This window comes from Sciurus carolinensis, chromosome 14 (genome assembly GCF_902686445.1).
Source record: "Sciurus carolinensis chromosome 14, mSciCar1.2, whole genome shotgun sequence".
Taxonomy (NCBI): domain Eukaryota; kingdom Metazoa; phylum Chordata; class Mammalia; order Rodentia; family Sciuridae; genus Sciurus; species Sciurus carolinensis.
In genome coordinates this window covers 4997002-5014929 of record NC_062226.1, presented here as the reverse complement: position 1 = coordinate 5014929, position 17928 = coordinate 4997002, and the positions used below count along the sequence as shown (strand labels likewise).

The following is a 17928-nucleotide window of genomic DNA, read 5'->3' as shown; positions in this document are numbered from 1 at the left end:
CATCATTACGTGGTTATAGTGAAATGTTATTGTTGTTTTTAAAGAAGTTTAAAGAAAAAAGGGAAGAGACTCAAGTACATTAAGTTCATTGCCCAAAGGCAAAAATTTGTTACCTTCAGGATATAAAAGACAGGTATGATTGTGCCACATGAGGCCAAGGTGAGAAGAGCTGACGTTGACAGAGAGGTAGGCAGGGGCCAGATCCCAGAGGGTCTTCTAGAAGCAGCAACAGGAGTGAACTGGTCTGATGGCTCGCTGAGTCTTATCCACCTACTGCTGGATTCCAGTGATGGGGATTGTTGCACAGTCCCAGCAAAGGGGGAGGGACAGGTGGCGGGGCGGGGGGGCACTGGTGTGACATGTTTTGAAGGTGACCTACTAGAGGTTCAACTTGTGGAGATTTAATGACTACTTGGAAAGTACTTAGAACAGTATCTGCTACATAGCAGGTGCTTGACCATTGGTCCATTGATGTTAGAATGCTGAGCAGCGCTGGGTGTGGTAGTACACACCTGCAATCCCAGCAGCTTGGGAGGCAGACGCAGGAGGATAGCAAGTTCAAAGCCAGCCTCAGCAATGGCAAGGCACTAAGCAAATCAGTGAGACCCTGTCTCTAAATAAAATACACAATAGGGCTGGGGATGTGGCTCAGTGGTCAAGTGTCCCTGGGTTCAACCCCTGGTAACAAGAAAAAAAAAAAAAAAAAAAAAAAAATGCTGAGCAACAGCTGTTGTCTTTCAGGCACTGTTCTGAAGTGTGTTCATTTCTTAGCTCATTTTGAGGTGTGCAGTTTATTACCCCATTTTGCAGAAAAGGACTGAGCACACCACTCTACTCCCTTTGAAGGGAACGCCTATAAAATTCCTCTGCACAGAGACCCCTTTCTAAAACCCATCTTTTTCATCTATATGATCAACCAAGGAGACTTCAACTTCACTAATGTGAGTGGTCCCTCCAATCTAGCACTGATCATCCTTCAAGAGCCAGTTTCCAAACAAATCCAGTGTCTGGTGCTTGGTACAGCTGTGAGTCAGCATGTGTTCCTGAGTTAGCAGCTTCCTCTGAGCATAAGATTTGTGAACTTGGACAGAATTCAGCAGTGGTCATCATTTCAACAATGGAGCTAATTTAAGCTTTCTGCAGCACTGGGAAAGGCATTATGAAATGAAATTGTGCAAATTGAGAGAGACAACTCTAAATCACTCAACAACATCCGTTGCTGATGAGTTCAGCCACACTTCAGAAATCAGAAGTGGTGCCTGTGATCACTTTCACATTTTTTATTTGATGAATCTCATGTGGGATGGGTTTTCCCTCCCTGGAATTGTTAGACACTGCGGGCAGCAGGGCAGGAAGACAGTGAAAGTTCCCACCAGCATCGCATTAACTCAAGAACTGCGGATGTATCAGATGTCCTTGCCCAAACTCTCTAGCCTCTCCAGTGCTTGTTGGCAGGTCCCCCTTCCAGAACTGGCAGAGTGTTCTCTGTGCCAGTTGTGTTTGCACATGTGCCAGTTGCCCCCGCTTGCAAACATGGCCTCCCACCTCACCTTGACCTCTCATCCTAGCTTGCTTCCTGCCCGTTTTGTTTCTAGCAGTCCTCCAGCTCCAGTGGTGGCGTGTTTGGGTCTGGAAACACTGGAAGAGGGGGAGGTTTCTTCAGTGGCCTCGGAGGGAAACCCAGCCAGGATGCAGCCAACAAAAATCCATTTGGCTCGGCCAGCGGGGGATTTGGATCCACGACCACACCAAGTAAGTTGAGAAGAGTTCTCCCAGGCCCCTTGATCCCTGATGCTGTTGTCGTCCTCGTGGTGTGCTTCAGGGACAGCTCTGAAAGGGAGGGAGAGGGCTCGAAGATCCGTTTAAGTATCTACCCCAAAGCAGTGTGGTGGGGTTTTGTTCTGTGCTTCTTAATAAGATGTCCTATATAATCCTGAAAAGACATCAGAGCTGCAGGGAGAGGATCAGCACGCTCTGCTACTCCAGTCTTCTTTCCTAAGGCCCAGATTGCACTGTTCTCAGTGTTGGGATGACTTGAAGGGAACGCAGGCAGACAGGCAGAAATGAGTAGCCGCATGGCGCGGACGTGCGCGGAGAGCATGTGAGCTTGCACGTGGGCAGCAACCTCTTCAGACCTGCCTTGAGATTCAGCTCTGCAGGTCTGGAGCCTCCAGTATTTCTCACCTCTTAGGTTATGGCTCTCTTTTCATCTGAAGCTGTATCTGGCAGCATTTTCTTCTTCAGCTAATTTTTTGTGTTCTTCATTGATCTGCCTATTGATGGTTGGAAATGAAAAGATTGTTTAGATGCCATCTTCATCTTGTGGTGTTACCCTGGCAGCAACTCCTCTCTGCTCTGCAAGATCTGCTACCTCGTGAGCCGATGTTCTCTGGTCATGGCTAATTTTTCCTTCATATTAAGGCCTCTGGAGTTAAGAGGAAAACTTCCTATCCTGATTTGCTCTTCTGGATTCGTAGGTCAAGAACTAGTTCCTTTGATGTCATTGTCTACTTCAGTAATACATAAGGAAAGATCGCTTGTTGAGAGACATCGACCTCTTAGCTCCTGAAGTTATATAATCAAATTTTTTTGTTTTTCAGCTTTCAGTCTGCCAGGAGAGATTTAGAATTCTAGAGTGAAGGGATGTTACAAATCAAATCTAGCAATTTTCAAAAACTGCTTTTTGCATGCGAACTCTTAGGAACCCCAAGTAAAACTAAACTAGGTTCATATTGAATCAGGGATCAGGAAGCCCGGAGATACATGTAGGTAGTTTCCCTAGCCATGACCCCAGGGCTCTAGGTACAGCACAAACTTTGAAAACATAATTCTTTAAAGTCAAAGCCAGAAAGTGGCAGATCTAGATCTCAGATAGATCCTATGTTCCACACCAAACACAGCATCTGGCACAGAGTAATAACAAGCTAGTTAGAAATTTGGGTTTATGCTGAGTGTGGTGGTGCAGGCCTGTAATCCCAGCACCTTGAGAGACCCAGGCAGGAGGACCACAAACTCAAAGCCAGCCTTAGCACCTTAGCAAGGCCCTAAGCAACTTGGTGAGATTCTGTCTCAAAATAAAAAGGACTGGGGGTGTAACTCAGTGGTTAAGTGCCCCCTGGGTTCAATCCCTGGTCCAAAAAAATGAAAAGGGGAGGGGAGAAAATTGGATTTATTCCAGAGGTTGGTTGTCATCTGTGAGGCTGTGTTACTAGCCAGTGTTGTTAACTACTTAGGTGTGTCAGGTCCCTGTGAAAATTCCTTTCTTCCTGCCAGTTCATCTCCGTGCCATGGCTCTTAACTGTCAGAGTGGCCTTCTCTCAGGTCAGCTGGAGCTGGCCTGTCCTGACTCATGAGAGCCAGATGTGCACATCTTCCTCTGAGTCCACGTTCAGTGGCACCATGTTGGGGAGCCCAAAATCAGCCCTGCTAGAGCACTTACACCTTGAGGTTGGAAACACTCCAAACCAGGACAACTGCTGTCCCAGCCTGTTTTAAACATTACTGCACATCATTGTTTCTAATGCTTTGATTCTGGTTTGGAGTAAACGCTTACCTGTTCTTGATAATATATCCACCGGTCTTCATCTCATAAATGTTGACTGTTAATTGCAAACCAAGTTTACATTTATTCTTAAGGGAATTTAAAGGGGTAAAGACCTTTCATTTTTTTATTTTTTTAAATTAAGTATGTGATTTGGTAGGGAAAGGGACAGGAAACTCTTTAGCCCTAGGACCCAGTACAGGGTAAGAGGAAGAAACAAAGGAAGAGGAGGAGCTGGGGGAAGTCAAGGGAAGGCATTGTCCTCAGCACAGTACTGAAAGCTTTCTACAGAATTGCCAGTGGCGGCCTCTTTCTCCTTGGGTGACTCTGCAACATTTGATAGCTCCAGGTGCTGCCTCGCTCCTGGCAGAATGAGTCTGCTCTCCGGTTCCTTCCTCCTCTCCCACCCACAGTGCTTTTGTGCTGATTTTCCTTCTTGCCCATACTGTGGGGCGCATCCCCAGAGTCACCCGGGTCATGACAGTGGTCTCCACACTCCCCTCCCTGCTTCCAGTCTCCTCTGCCAAGGAATCCATTCTAGATCAGTTATTTTTTTTTAGTTGTAGATGGACACAATACCTTTATTTATTTATTTTTATGTGGTGCTAAGAATCGAACCCAGTGCCTCACACATGCTAGACAAGTGCTCTGCCACCAAGCCACAACCCCAGCCCTGGATCAGGTATTTTTTTTTTTTTTTTAACAGTATATATTAAATTTATTTTAGATTCAATACCTGATTTTTTTTTTTTTGTATTTTTTTTTAACTTTATTTTTTTTTATTGTGAACAAATGGGATACATGTTCTTTCTCTGTTTGTACATAGAGTAAAGGCATACCATTTGTGTAATCATACGTTTACATAGAGTGATGTTGCTTGATTCATTCTGTTATTTTTTTTTTCTTTTTTTTTCCCCTTCCCCCCACCCCTCCCATCCCTCTTTTCCCTCTATACAGTCCTTCCTTCCCCCATTCTTGCCCCCCTCCCTAACCCTCACTCTAACCCTAAAACTAACCCCTCCCACGCCCCATTATGTATCATCATCCACTTATCAGCGAGATCATTCTTCCTTTGGTTTGTTGAGATTGGCTTATCTCACTTAGCATGATATTCTCCAATTTCGTCCATTTGCTTGCAAATGCCATAATTTTATCATTCTTTATGGCTGAGTAATATTCCATTGTATATATATGCCACAGTTTCTTTATCCATTCATCAACTGAAGGGCATCTAGGTTGGTTCCACAATCTGGCTATGGTGAATTGAGCACCAATGAACATTGATGTGGCTGTATCTCTGTAGTATGCTGATTTTAAGTCCTTTGGGTATAGGCCAAGGAGTGGGATAGCTGGGTCAAATGGTAGTTCCATTCCAAGTTTTTTAAGGAATCTCTGGATCAGGTATTTTTAAACTGCTTTTATTTTGCCACCGTCCCTGCTCAGAACCCTTTTGCAATTTCTTGCCAACTTGATAAAGTCTAAATCAGCTGTCGACTGGAGTCCAGGCCCTCCCCTAGCTGGCCCAGCACACCTGAGTTCCACTTGGTCCCCAGCCGTTCCTTCTGCTTGGGCCATCTTCACGTGCACCTCGCTTCTTCCTGTGTTGGGCTGGTTCCCATGCAGCCTGCCTCCTGCAGGGGTGTAGTAAGGCCCTTGCTGGGTGTGTCTGCCTGCGACTCAGCCAGGTCCAGGGGACCTCCTTCCCTAGAAACCTGCTGCCCTTGGAACTTTTGCTGCACTGAGGCAGCAGGGAACTGACCCTTCCTCACCACCCGCTGTGTGCCAGAGCTTCCCGCAGGGCCGATCGCTTCCTACACAGTGCTCTCAGTGCCACCATCCCCAATCCACTGATAAGGACCAAGTCGGTCCCCAGAGGGAATGTGGGCTGCAGAGGTCACAGCTAAGCGACCATCTCCTACCCAGCAAAAACAGACACCTCCTGCCTGTCAGGCAGCCTTGTACCTGCTTTCTTGCTGTGACCGTCTGGGCACAGACCCGGTCAAGAGCAGTTCCCTTGGTGATAGTTGGGCTAGAGCTGCCTGGTCCTGAAGCTGCCCTCTTTAACCCTGAGAAGTGGCCACGGCCAGGACAAGCTGAGGAACACTGCCACTTGGGGTTGACCTGTACCGTCTCCAGAAGCTTGAACTTTGTAAAGAGGTTTTTTTCCCCCTTCTCGGTTGTCTCAAGAAACTCTACCAAAGATAGATGTTTAGCCGCTACACTCTTAAAATTCAGCACCCCCGTGCCTTGTCCAGAAGGACCTGTTGTCTCCTGAGTCTTGTCCTGAGGACACTGTGGAAAGTCATCCTTAGCACCTTCTTTCTCTTCAGGGGCCTGACAGGCATATTTGTGCAGGGACTGAGGAGGTCATCTGACTGTCGTCTTTCAGACTCGTGGGCTCCCCCCCAGCTGTTGAGGATGATAAGTTATAGAGGCCTGGATAGGTGCTAATGAGACCCCCTTCTCAGTGTCACTGGGTTCTTGTTTAGTGACTGTAGACCTGCAGAAAGGCCTGGAATGCAGTCTCTGTGACACTATATCAAATTTAATCTTTTTTTATCAAGCACAGTTTAATTTAGATTGGGTTGGACTCTAGTATTGGATTATGCTAAGAGCAGGTGCTGGTTTGCCTGAAGTTGTCACCCCAACAGTGGGAGTCATCAGATGGCTCTGCAGAGACAGACTTTCTTACTGACTAGTTCTTTCAGAATTTTCTCCAATGAAATTCTCTTCCACCAACCAAGACACTCTCTTATTTACCACAGTTAAAGAGATGGTTTTTTTGACAGCATTAGGAGAGAACCAAGGAGCACCTTGTGCCTCGGGAACGGAGGGCAGCAGTGGCAGCCACGGGCCCCTTGTTTCAGAGCATCTGATGGGTGGTAGGGTGTTTCATCTTGCCGAGCTCCTCCTGACTGCCACTGGCAGTGGTCACTGTATCAGTGAAGTAACTCTTGGGGACTTTGCAGAATGGAAAGGGTTTGTTTTGCTCTGTTTGTACATATTGAAATTGAGGTGTGGAGAGAGGAGTTGAAGGAGCAGAGAAGGGAGGCATCTGCTCAGAAGCCGCCGCGTGCCACACTCGGGGCTCCACGCTTATGCTGTCACTGTGTTCTGTCAGGAATCCAGGTCAGGTAGGTTAGGCACTCTAACCGAGGCCCGACTCGGACCTCAGGCCCATTCCACTATGATATGCCACAGATACTTCAAAGACATCGTGTTTTTAGATCTCATTGTGTTAAAACTGTACATATTTATGGGGTGCCCTGCAATGTTTCGGCGTATGTGTACTTCTGTAATGTTCACACCAGGTTAAACCTGTCTCCTCAAACATTGGTCATTTCTTAATGGTGAAATGTTCTGAATCCTTTCTTCTGCCTTTTTTTAACAGTACATTATCATCATCTGTGGTCACCCTGCTGTGCAAGGCAACACCAGAACTTCCTTCCCCTTGTGTAGCTTAGTACCTGTTACTCTTCCCACTCCTCCCTTCCTCCTGCTCTTCCCAGCCTCTCAATACCACCATTCTTCTCTCAACCTCTGCAAAACCAGATTTTTTAGACTCCACAAATGAGCAAGGTCGGACTGCACTTGTCTTTCTGTGCCTGGCTTAATTTGCTTAACATGACAGTCTCCTGTTCCTTCGTGTAGTCACATGTGACTTCATTTTATGGCTGACTAGTGTTCCATTGTGGATATGTCCCACATTTTCTCTACCCATTCCTCAGCCCGTGGACACGTGGGTTGTCTGCATCTCTTGACCATTATGAATAGCTCTGCAGTTAAACATGGGCATGCAGATGTCTTTCTGTCAGACTGATTTCATTTAGCAAAAGATTCTTGGAGAAAAATATAAAAAAAAAAAACCCAAAGACTTCTAAGTAGTCCCCAATAAGAAATTTAAGTCTCCCAGATTATCCCAATAAAGTACATCTCTCATTTCTCATAGTTGCCCCAGATTTCTCCAAGAGGAGCTCCTACCCTTAGTCTCGCCCTTGAATTTGTTGGTGCTAGCATTAATACAACCGAAAGCTGCAGCCCTGGGTTCTTGAGATACCAAGTGAAGGCAGCAGCCGAGGAGCCCACTTTCCTCTCCAGGGTTAGATGGACCACCCTTGAGAGTCCAGCATGACCTCAGGCCCCCTCCCCAAGGGAGGGTGAGCCTACTCAGAGGCCGCTTTGTCCACTGCACCAGGGATAAATGACTAGCACCTGTTGTGCTCAGCATCAGGTCCTCATGTCAGCAGTGGGGACATTGCCTTGCTGGGCCCAACACTATGTTATCAGCGCCCAGAAAACTAAGAGAACCATGTCCCCGAAGTGAGGCCACTCGCTTCCCAGATGGTAACTCAGGAACAAGTGCTAGCAGTGTGCAGTCTTCCGTCAGGGCAGATTGTCCCTGGGTTGAGGTGGGCTACCCTTCCAGCAGCTGAGCATGCCCCGCCTCCTCTCTTCCCACCTGATGGCTGGGGAGGGCTGGTCTGGTGCAGGTGGGTGCAGCTCTCGGTGACATGCTCAACCCTCGTCACCCATGCCCATCATCCAAGTGTTCATCTTGCCTCCTGTTTAAGTGTGGGTCTCTGGGCTTCACCCATTTCACCATAGCTTCTCCCTACCTTGTTATGGGTGTGAACCAATTTTAGTAAAATGCCCATCCAAACATGGCAGGGAAGCAGGGGTTATTCCTGTACCCTCTCTCCCCTCAAAAAGTCAAAGAATCCTGATAGATGGTGTGCTGGATCCTCTTAGTGTTGCTTCTTTGGCTGTTTATATATTGCCCTTGGTTTGTGTTCCTTTCAGCAAACAAAAGTTCTCCCCTGTCCCAGGTTCTCACAGCTTCTTTTCCCGTCCGCTTGGAGCGGATTCAGCGTGTAGTAGAGGAGAAAATGACCCACTGGATAAGCATCTGAGAGGTCAAGGGCTCACTGAACCTCTTGGAAAGAGGAAATCAGACTGGGAGCCTCGCTGGCTCTTCCGTGTTGTGCAAAACACCCGTCTCCCTCTGCAGACCAGAGAGCAGCAGAGGCCCGTGCTTTCCCTCCTGCCATCCCTTGCGCGGCTCAGTCCGCGCAGGCATGCAGGGAGCCGTTGTGCTTGACATGGATTTGCTCTCACTTTGATTTTCTGAGTTGGTCAAAATTTGAAGTTTGTCCTCATACAAAGAGACAAAGGAGAACAGGCCCACTTCTCCAGAAGCCAGCAGCCTGGGAAGCCGAGCTGCTGCTGGCCCTCTGTGGACCTGAGACCTCTGGGAGCCCTGGGCTTCTCCAGTGGAGCTTCTTCGGCCCCTTTGTTTTGTGCCTGTGGTGCTGTGCCAGAAAGTCCTAGCCCTGGGCGGCACAGGGACTGCAGACCCGTCATCAGGATGCATGGAAGTCAGGGCAAGCCATCGTCCTTTAGCTCAGCTCCCCCGATCCTGGGCTGCACCCCTGACTGAGCCTTCTCCCTTCTGTTCCTGAGAATGAAGAAGAGCAAATGTCCTCACAGGTTTTGTTGGTCCTTCAGATACCTCTAACCTGTTTGGAAACAGTGGAGCCAAGACATTCGGAGGATTTGCCGGCTCATCCTTTGGAGAGCAGAAGCCTGCTGGCACTTTCAGCTCTGGAGGAGGCAGCGTGGCATCCCAAGGCTTTGGGTTTTCCACTCCAAATAAAACAGGTACCCCACATATGCTACTTACACTCATCTCTGCGCGCGCATGTCTATCTGTCAGTGCCTGGGAGGAGGTACCCCGGTACTTTCCTTGAAGAAGTGGGATGGGAGCATGGGGAGAGGTAATCCGTGCTCCAGTTGGTCTTTATATTTATTGAGCATCGACTACGTTCCTCACACTTCCCTGGATCTTCTGAGGCCTGTCTAAAAAGGATAGGATGCATGTAATGCAGCCCTGCAGAGAACAGGGGAGAGAAACATAGATATTTAACAATTGCAGAACAACCAAAGTAAGGGAACACGTCACAAAATGATAACTTAAACACAAACAAGAAAGCATCCTGAGTCACAGATTTGTGTGGGTGCCCATTGCTTATGATGGCCAACACAGATGCTCATTTTAATTTCTTATGCCTACATCATTTTTTCCTCTTTTCCAAATCACTTTTAAACTTCTAATTGAAATGCATGTGTGTGCGTACATATGCATGTATGTGCACACACTATCCAAATATCATAAGTATATAGTTCAATTAATTCTCGCAGTTGGAATTTTCACTGTTTTTCCTTTTAAAGTCTGCATTTATAAAATCTGCATTTAAAGTCTGCCTATTACACCATTTGTAATTAAAAATGCGAAGAACAGTATGTGTTTAGAAAGAGAACCGTGCCCTTCTTTTCTGTCTTCTGCCCGTCTGCCCTGTTTGTCTCTGAGGTCTGCAGAGGGTCTGATGGCTGCCCCTGCTGGTGGGAAGTCGTGTGCCAAGATCTTGTTGAGGGCAGGGCTGGGGGGAGGCTGTGTGCTTGGAAGCAGCTCTCAGCCAGCTCCTCCTGGGGAGGAGGGCAGAGTCTGCACCCCCAGTGGTGTGGGACACTTGGAGGAAGGATCGCCTGAGGACCACAGGCGGCCCCGACCTAGGAACGGGGCTGCTCTGACCTTGAGCAGCCTGGAGGGCCACAGTTTCCAGGCGCATCTTGACCTCGTGGTCTTAGATCACCAGCTCTTACTATCTCCTGGGATTTTAGGATGAACTGAAGGGCTGGGCCTCAGCTCAGTGTTCATCTCCAGCATAGGCAGGAAGGAAGGAGGATGGATGGATGGACAGACAGACTGGAAATGGGCATCACAGTTTCTTGTTGCCACACACACTGAACGATCTGAAAAACGAAAAGACCGTGAAGCTTTAGCCCTAGTGAAAAAGACAAGTGTGAACATTTGAGAAGTGTGAGTTCGTTTGCCACTGAGCTTGTTTTCTTTAGGACCATGGTGTTTTCTTCACCTCTTCCATTGTTCGTGTGTGTGTGTTCTTGTCCTGGAATCACGTCTCGGGTGATTTGAGCAGCTCACTCTTCACCAGTCTTAGAGAAAGTGTACCCACCCACCTTTCAGAATATTCTTCCTATTTGGCAAAGCACCTGCTTGAGCACTCTTGGGGGAGCTACCTTTCACATACGTGAGGCGAATGAAGTAGCCCCCAAAATATCAGCATGGGGCAAGAGACCTCCCCCCTCTCGGACTCCTGGCTCTGGGTGAGACAGAAGGCAGGGCTGCTTCACTTGGAGAGAAGGGCATGGCGCTGCCCGGCGTTGGAGTGAATGCTGGGCTGGGGTGTATCCCCAGCCCCGGAATGAATAGATAAGAGTCTCCTCCTGCCCAGGCGGCACAGAGGCCAAAAGCGTCAGGATTGTCCCTTCTAGCTTCAAAAGGGATTTTAGGGCCATGGGTTAGACAGGTCTTTGAAAAAATTCCAAGAGCGTCCATCGTCCCTTCAGCAAAGTTGCTTCAGAAAACACCCCTGCTGGAGGTCACTGAGGAGAGGGTGGAGGTGAGGCAGACTGAGCGTGGCCTCGCTGCCTGCTCCAGCCCTGTCTGCACTCCACTCCATCCTTGCCACACTTGTTAGACCCAGTGACTTGGAGGGTGGGGGTGGATGCATGACAGAAGCAAGGTGACTTTTGAGTCACCTGGGACTTGGTCCAGTCAAAGCCAGCTGCCGTAGACCAGAGGCGTATTCTCTGAGCCTCGTTGCCCATCCATGGGGAGTGGGGAGGCGAGCACCTGTCTGGGGGCACAGCACCACCTCCGGTGTAAGCCTCAGGGTTGAGACGCCCCGTCACTGCTGATTATTAGTGAGCTTCTGCTTTTTCTGGAGAAGAAAAATACATAAAAATACTCCATTTAATAAAATTGACAGCTCCAGCATTAGGAATGAGCTGCCCATCTCCAGCACAAGACCAGGCTGCTGTTTTCTTCCCGTTGGTTGACTGTGACCCGGTTTGTTGTTTGGGGGTGCTGTGCATGTGTGTGCTCTCCTCCCCCTCCTCCAGCTGACTTTCTGTATCATTGTGACTTCTCATTTTTCACTGAGCTTCACCAAGAACTCTAAACAATATTGAGTACGAGGCACTAGATAAAGCCCTCATGTGTCTAGGAAGCAAATGTAACTAGATCCCAGATCACTCTTAAATAATTCAACTGCAAGGGTTTTTAGCACTTTTTTTCCAGCCTGTTATGTTTGTAGTCCACCAGTCTCTGTTATCATGGCTTGGAATTTCACTCAAGGTTTTAGAAGGCGGAGTGTGACCCAGACTTGAGCCTTAGCAAAAGTGTCCTCTCAGCTCTGCAGCCCCTGTTGGTGGTGATTGAGCACATAGTTGTATCATAAGTTACAGTTACCTATTCCCCTGACAGCTTTTCACACCCAGGATTTGATTCAGGTAGCAAAAGTGTGTAGTGTGATCATCATAAGGCCAGACACATCCCTATTCCAACAGGTTCACCTTTTGAAAGAGAATAAAGTCTGTGCCTCCTCGGTCTGATCATGTCCCGTTGGTCCTAGGCCCCTGTGACTCCCTGTAGCATGTGGCTCACAGGCCAGTATCCGTGTGGGTCCTGCGTGCACTGTGGAGGGAGACCCCTGAGAGCACAGTGCTGACACCACTGCCTCCCTTCAGCTCAGCACCCACATCTAAACAGCTCTTGCAAACCTGAGAAGGATCCAAGCAGCATCTTGGGAGTTTGGGGCCCCCTTAGGACCAGGAGCAGCTCGGGGAAGGACATCCTCTTCCACATGATGGGCCTCACTACCCGTCAGAGACCACTTCGCGCATGTCCTGACCCTCTCTGGTCACCTGTGTGCACAGACCTCCAGCTGCCTGGGGCTGTGAGCGTCACCCCTCAGCCTCCTCCAAGGCAGAAGTTTCAGGAGTTCCAGGTTGCAGAAAGAAGTCATTTTTTAAAATTTCTTCTGTACCAAGGTGGGGATGGGTTGCTGAGGAGAGACAAGTAGCCTTCAGGCTGTGAATAAATAAAAAGCACCTGGCCAGGTGCCAGTGTGCACATCGCTGTCTCTACCGTGACCCAGTTCTCCCAGAGAGGGGGCTTTGAGACTCTGCGTTTGTAGTTTGGGTTCCCTGAAGCTGGAAGCCAGGCCGGTGAAGTGACAAGTAATGGAACCTTCCATCTTCTCACAGCTGGGGTGGGCTGGGGCTTTTGAGGACAACTTTTCGTTGAGGACTCCCTAACAACACAGGGCTGGGAAGGGACCAGAGAGGCATCAAGTGGGCCCTTGGTGACGGTCTGCTCTCATGAGACTTCACGTGACAAGCCAGCCTGCCTCTGGAAGGGACGTGAGAATCTCTCAAACTCCTCGAGTGGACCGCAGGTGTCTGCTGCAAGTGGAGGGAGGTAGTTTGATTGGGTGGGTTCTTTCTGTTTTAATTGCTATTTTGTTGATAGAAGAGATGTCACCCATTACATAGTCTTTGATTTGAGTTCCTAACATTCTGTTTTCCCTTTTTTCTTCTTCTTTTGATTTGGTTTCTCACTGCTCACTTCCTGTCTCCTCCTTTCTTTCCCCCCATTTCTGTTTGTTTGCCTCTGTTTTGCTCAGGTGGCTTCGGTGCTGCTCCAGTGTTTGGCAGCCCTCCTACTTTTGGGGGATCCCCTGGGTTTGGAGGGGTGCCAGCATTCGGTTCAGCCCCAGCCTTTACAAGCCCTCTGGGCTCGACGGGAGGCAAAGTGTTCGGAGAGGGTACTGCGGCTGCCAGCGCAGGAGGATTCGGGTAAGCGCCCTGGGCGGGACCTAGGCAAACCCTGAGCTCATGCCGGGCCGAAGCACCAGGCCCGGTACTCTTGCTCTGAAAAGAACATTCTCATGTTTTCCAAACATTGGGCTGTGAGCAGAGGCCCCTGCCTGGAAATAGGCAAGGAAGCTGCTGGAGGACTCCTGTCCCTCTCCTGGATGGGGTTGGGGGCTTGCAACAAGCCTGGCTTTGTAGAGTACATGGGTGGGGGTCAACTGCTGTACTGCCACCGCTGGGTAGAGAGCCTCTGCTCTGGCAGAGGTAGAGGAAGAAAAACAGCCCCACCCTGGCTGTGTGTCACCACCGAGTGTCCCTCAGGTGCCACTTGTGTTAAGAAGTTCTGAAGGAGTAGTGTTTACCCCATCTTCTTCTTGGGGTTGTCCCAGAGTGCACACCTGCATCTCCTGCTCCCCCCGAGACCCCAGCCTGGGTTTTCAGTTCCAGGGGCCCAGGGCCAGCTCCCACAGGACATCACCTGGGTGCCCTCCATGTGGGAGAGCTGCCGGCCACTCAGCCCCATGCTGCTCTCCTGCCCTGCCCATATCCTCCCTGGGAAGCACCATGGTGGGGGTTTGCTTCTCAGGGTCCCAGAATCTCAGTCTGGTTGCCAAAGCTGCAAAGGAAGATTAGAACACGTGTGGGGATGGCCACAGAGCCCCTGCGTGAAGGAGGCGGTGGTGCCTGAGGGCCTCTGGCATGCTGCTCCCTGGGCACGGGCGTGGGCTGTGGCACACTGAAGATGCAGCGGGAGAGAGCGATTGGTCGAGGGATTGTAGAGGCCTGAGGATGGGTCTCGGCCAGATGATGGCATCTTCATCTTGAGAGTAAACTTCAAACCCTCCTCTCAACAAAGGTGCCGGAAGCTTCCAAAGAGAGTGAGTGAGCGGGTGGGTGTTTTCTTGGGTTTTGTGTGGAGACCAACGGTCTTTTATGTTTACCCTGAGGAAACGCCAAGAAATACAGTTAAGGAAAGCTCTGTGAGGAGAGTGAGGGACCTGCTTAAGCCAGCCTTCCGCGCAGGTCTGGATGGACCTCTTCTCTGACACACTGCTACAGAGTTGGCTGGAGGTGTGGGTTGCCCAGGAGTCTTGAGGTTTTATTTATCTATTTGATGTCGGCTATTTTCTTGACTAGTTAAAGAGTGCCCTGTTCTGTCAGGATGGCTTCCCATATAAACCCTGACTGACTGGCCACTCCTGTTTTCTAGAACAGCTCACAAGTCCCTCTCAGGTGTTAAGTCTCTGCAAGAGACCACTACCCTTTTTCAGGTCCCTGGCCACATCCTGTCTCTGGGAGAGTCTGAAAAGGGCCCCTGAGGCAGGAGCCAGAGAGGGGAAGTGCAGAGAGAACGGTCCTGACCACGTGTGTGGAGGTGGCCTCCCACCTCGTTGTTAGCAGTGGCTGTACCACTGGGACCTGGGCCATCTTGGATGTCCTTCCCTTCAGGGTGGGCTCAACCTGGGTCCTGTCTCTTCTCCCGGAAACCCTACTTCACCTTCCTGCCTCGTCTCCTCCAGGCCCCCCCAGCCACAACTCTCTGAAATGATTTAGAATATATTCCTCAATCTCATTTGCTGGGCCAGACCTGGAGGGAGACCCTCTGAGGTTTCCTGGGGATCGGCCCCAGCTAAGGAGAGCAGGGCAGGGAACATGTTGCTGTTTTCATACTGTTCTACACAGTGTTGAGGGTTTTGCAAAACAAACACAAAATTCTGAGTGAAATGACTTGGAGGCACTGCCCTTCTCCAAAATGAGATGACAAACTTTGCATGTAAAAGACCCTTACCCTCATCATTGAAAGTGACACATGCCTGTAATCCCAGCTACTGGTAGGGCAAGGTCAGCTGAGGCAGGAGGATCACTTGAGCCCAGAAGTTTCAAGTCAGCCTGGGCAACATAGTGAGACCCCATCTCTTAAGTAAGTGAATGGAACCAAGTTGCAGACGAACTAAAGACTGACAGGGGAGACAGGAGGAGGGTCAGTGAGTGGAGATGCCAAGTGAAGGGCTCAGGCTGGAGGCTGCTGGCGGGAGGAGCAGCTTCCAGACCACCTGGGGGTTGCAGACGGTGGCCAGGCTGATCTCATCTGCATTCTTATTGTTTTCCTCCTCAAATGTGAGGTAGAGGTTTGCTCTGGGCTGCAGCCCATTCTTCCTGAGAGGCTGTTGGCATAGACCAAGCTGTCACCTCACCTCGTGTGTGTTTTGCATCTGAGGTGGTGACAGTGGCCTGAGGCTCGCGGCGGGCAGTGTGCTGGGAGGCCACACTGACCCTGGTCTGTTTCTCGTTGGCACCCAGGTTTGGGAGCAGCAGCAACACCACGTCCTTCGGCACTCTTGCCGGTCAGAATGCTCCCACTTTTGGATCACTGTCCCGACAGACTTCAGGCTTTGGGGCCCAGAGCAGTGGGTTCTCTGGTTTTGGATCAGGTGCAGGAGGTAGGTGACCAATGTTCTCCTCACACCCAGACACCATGGTCCCTCCTGCCTTTCCCGCAAGTAAATTCTTCCCGGAAGGAAGGAGTCTGTTTACCTGACTATTCAGTTTAGTGTTTTAAAAGCTAAAAGTGATTGGAAAGTAATGTCCTGTTTAGATATTAGTTAGACTTGCAGGATTGTGCCATTTCTTACCAGATAAAGAAATTACTGACTTGGTTTTCTGTCAGGATTTGAGAGCTGCAGATCACAGTGGTCCTAGGCCTCGGTTTATAAAGCCAGGCCAGCAGACTCGAAAAAATAGGATGTGGACGTGTCACTCCGTGTCCTGTGTTGTACATTACATTGCCTCTTCAGGTGGCAGGATGTGTGTGTTTTCCTTTTGTCCTGACAACAAACTTGGGAGGCACAGAACTCGGCATCATTGTGATTTTACAAGTGAAGAAACGGAACTCTCAGCAGCAGGGCCAGGCCAGGAACTCCATGTCTTGCTTTTCTGATTCTCAAAAAGGAGAGGAGACAGTTGCATATTAAAAACCAAATTTTCCTAACAAAATGGACCAGTGTGATACAGAGCAGCCTAGTGAGAGGGGCTATGCCATAGACCCTCTGCCTGCAGCCAGGGTAGGGAGAGGGGGACCCTAAAATACCAAGAAGGTAGCCCTTTAAGGTGAAGGAGGGCCCTGCTTTCTCCTGACTGGTGGCTCAGGAGGATGAGCTCAGAACAGAGGAGCTTCTGCATGTCCTTTCCACCCGCCCTGCAAACGCTGGAGTCACGGCGTGCTCTCCACAGGGACTCGGTGTGGGCGAGAAGCTAACTGGGAGGCCACCTTTGACTTTCAAAGTGTGGGTGCTTTAATTTTACCCTTTTCATCTGTTTTTCAGGATTTACCTTTGGATCATCTAATTCGTAAGTAGTTGTCTTCCTGTTTTGAGTCTGACCTTAATTAACTAAAAGTATTAAATAAAAATGGAGGCGCCTGGGTGTCTGAAAACTGCCAGGACACTAATCGTGCTTGCCTTGCGCTCTGCTGCCTTGTTCCTGTTTAAGAACTTGTCCTGGGAGCCCGAGGGTTTTCTCCATAGCAGGTCTTGGGTCTGGGGGCTCCCAGTGTAGGTCCAGCAGGAGGTGCTGGCCTCGCCATCCTGAGGCCTGGCTGAGAGCGGGACACACCTCCCGAGAGGCGGCCCGGCTCCCCTCCTTTCCCTCGTCCTCAGTCGGGGCAGGAGCTGACCCCACGCTCCTGCGCTTCCTTGCAGGTCTGTCCAGGGCTTCGGTGGCTGGAGAAGCTGAGTGGGTGTCGTTCCTTTCTCTTCCTGTGACCTGAGTGCACAGCTCCTCTCCCCTGTGGACGCTGGAGCGGGCCGTCAGTTGGACTTTGTCACTGAAACACGCACCCAGAAAGAAACAACAGAGACCAAAACTCGAGAGACGCCCGACTGCTTATTTTGTTGTTTTTTTTATTTCGTGTTGGGTTTTCCCCTGCTATTAAACCGTTTGGTCTGTTTTGTACAGAGTCCCTGTGGGTTTGTTCAGGGCACTGCCAAGGAGAGAGCTTTCCCCATTCCTGGGCTCTAGAAAACGACAACTGGGCCTTGAGAAACCGAGGGCAAGCGGGGAGAACCTGCCCTGGCCTCCAGGACCAAAGTCCTCTCTAGGAAGAGGCAGGATGTGGCAGCTGCCTTGCAGAGGCTGTGAGGTGGGGTCTCCTCCCCTGGCCTCCGTGTTGTCTGTCAGGCCCCTCAGAAGGACGCGGGTGGCGGGGTGAGCCATGGAGGCACACCTCCACAGCAGCACCTTCAACCCAGGTCACAGCCGCGAGGCAGAGGAGGCCAGCTCATCAGTGTGGCTCCTGGTTCATCCCACAGCTGACTCCTTCAGTGTGTAGAGAGCCCATCCAGAGTGTGACTGTGACGAGCCGTCACACCTAGGCTGCTGTCCATCGGCACAGTGAGAGCACCCTTGGGTGGGCCCAGGAGTTGCAGAGACTGCTGTTGCTGGCTGCCATGAGCAGGACCATGCTGGGCGTGACGGCAGTCTTCGCCCCTGTGGCCCAGGATTGTGATTTCTGTGTCTGTAAGGCGGTTCCTTTCAGGCCTGGGCGCATTCCGTTTCTTGGGCCTGTGAAATTGTAGACAGGTGCTAACAAACTAGGGCTTTCCCTCATCGAAGGTGTAAGGACGTGTCACCTTGCAGGCCCAGAGCATGACAGA

General features: G+C 50.0%; 1 protein-coding gene across 5 annotated transcripts in view; it reads left to right on the top strand.

The window, feature by feature from the left end:
* The window catches only part of Nup214 (nucleoporin 214), an 86455-nt gene extending 69232 nt beyond the window's left edge, over positions 1-17223 (top strand). For 4 of the 5 annotated variants that reach the window (XM_047524288.1, XM_047524287.1, XM_047524283.1 and 1 more), the window contains 6 exons: positions 1596-1752; positions 9047-9199; positions 13087-13258; positions 15578-15717; positions 16600-16624; positions 16975-17223. In XM_047524288.1, the coding sequence (XP_047380244.1) occupies positions 1596-1752; positions 9047-9199; positions 13087-13258; positions 15578-15717; positions 16600-16624; positions 16975-17008 (681 nt within the window). In that variant the 3' untranslated portion in view covers positions 17009-17223. The remainder of the gene's footprint in view (positions 1-1595; positions 1753-9046; positions 9200-13086; positions 13259-15577; positions 15718-16599; positions 16625-16974) is intronic. The other variant, XM_047524284.1, reaches the window with a different exon arrangement.
* The last annotated feature ends 705 nt before the right edge of the window (positions 17224-17928 follow it).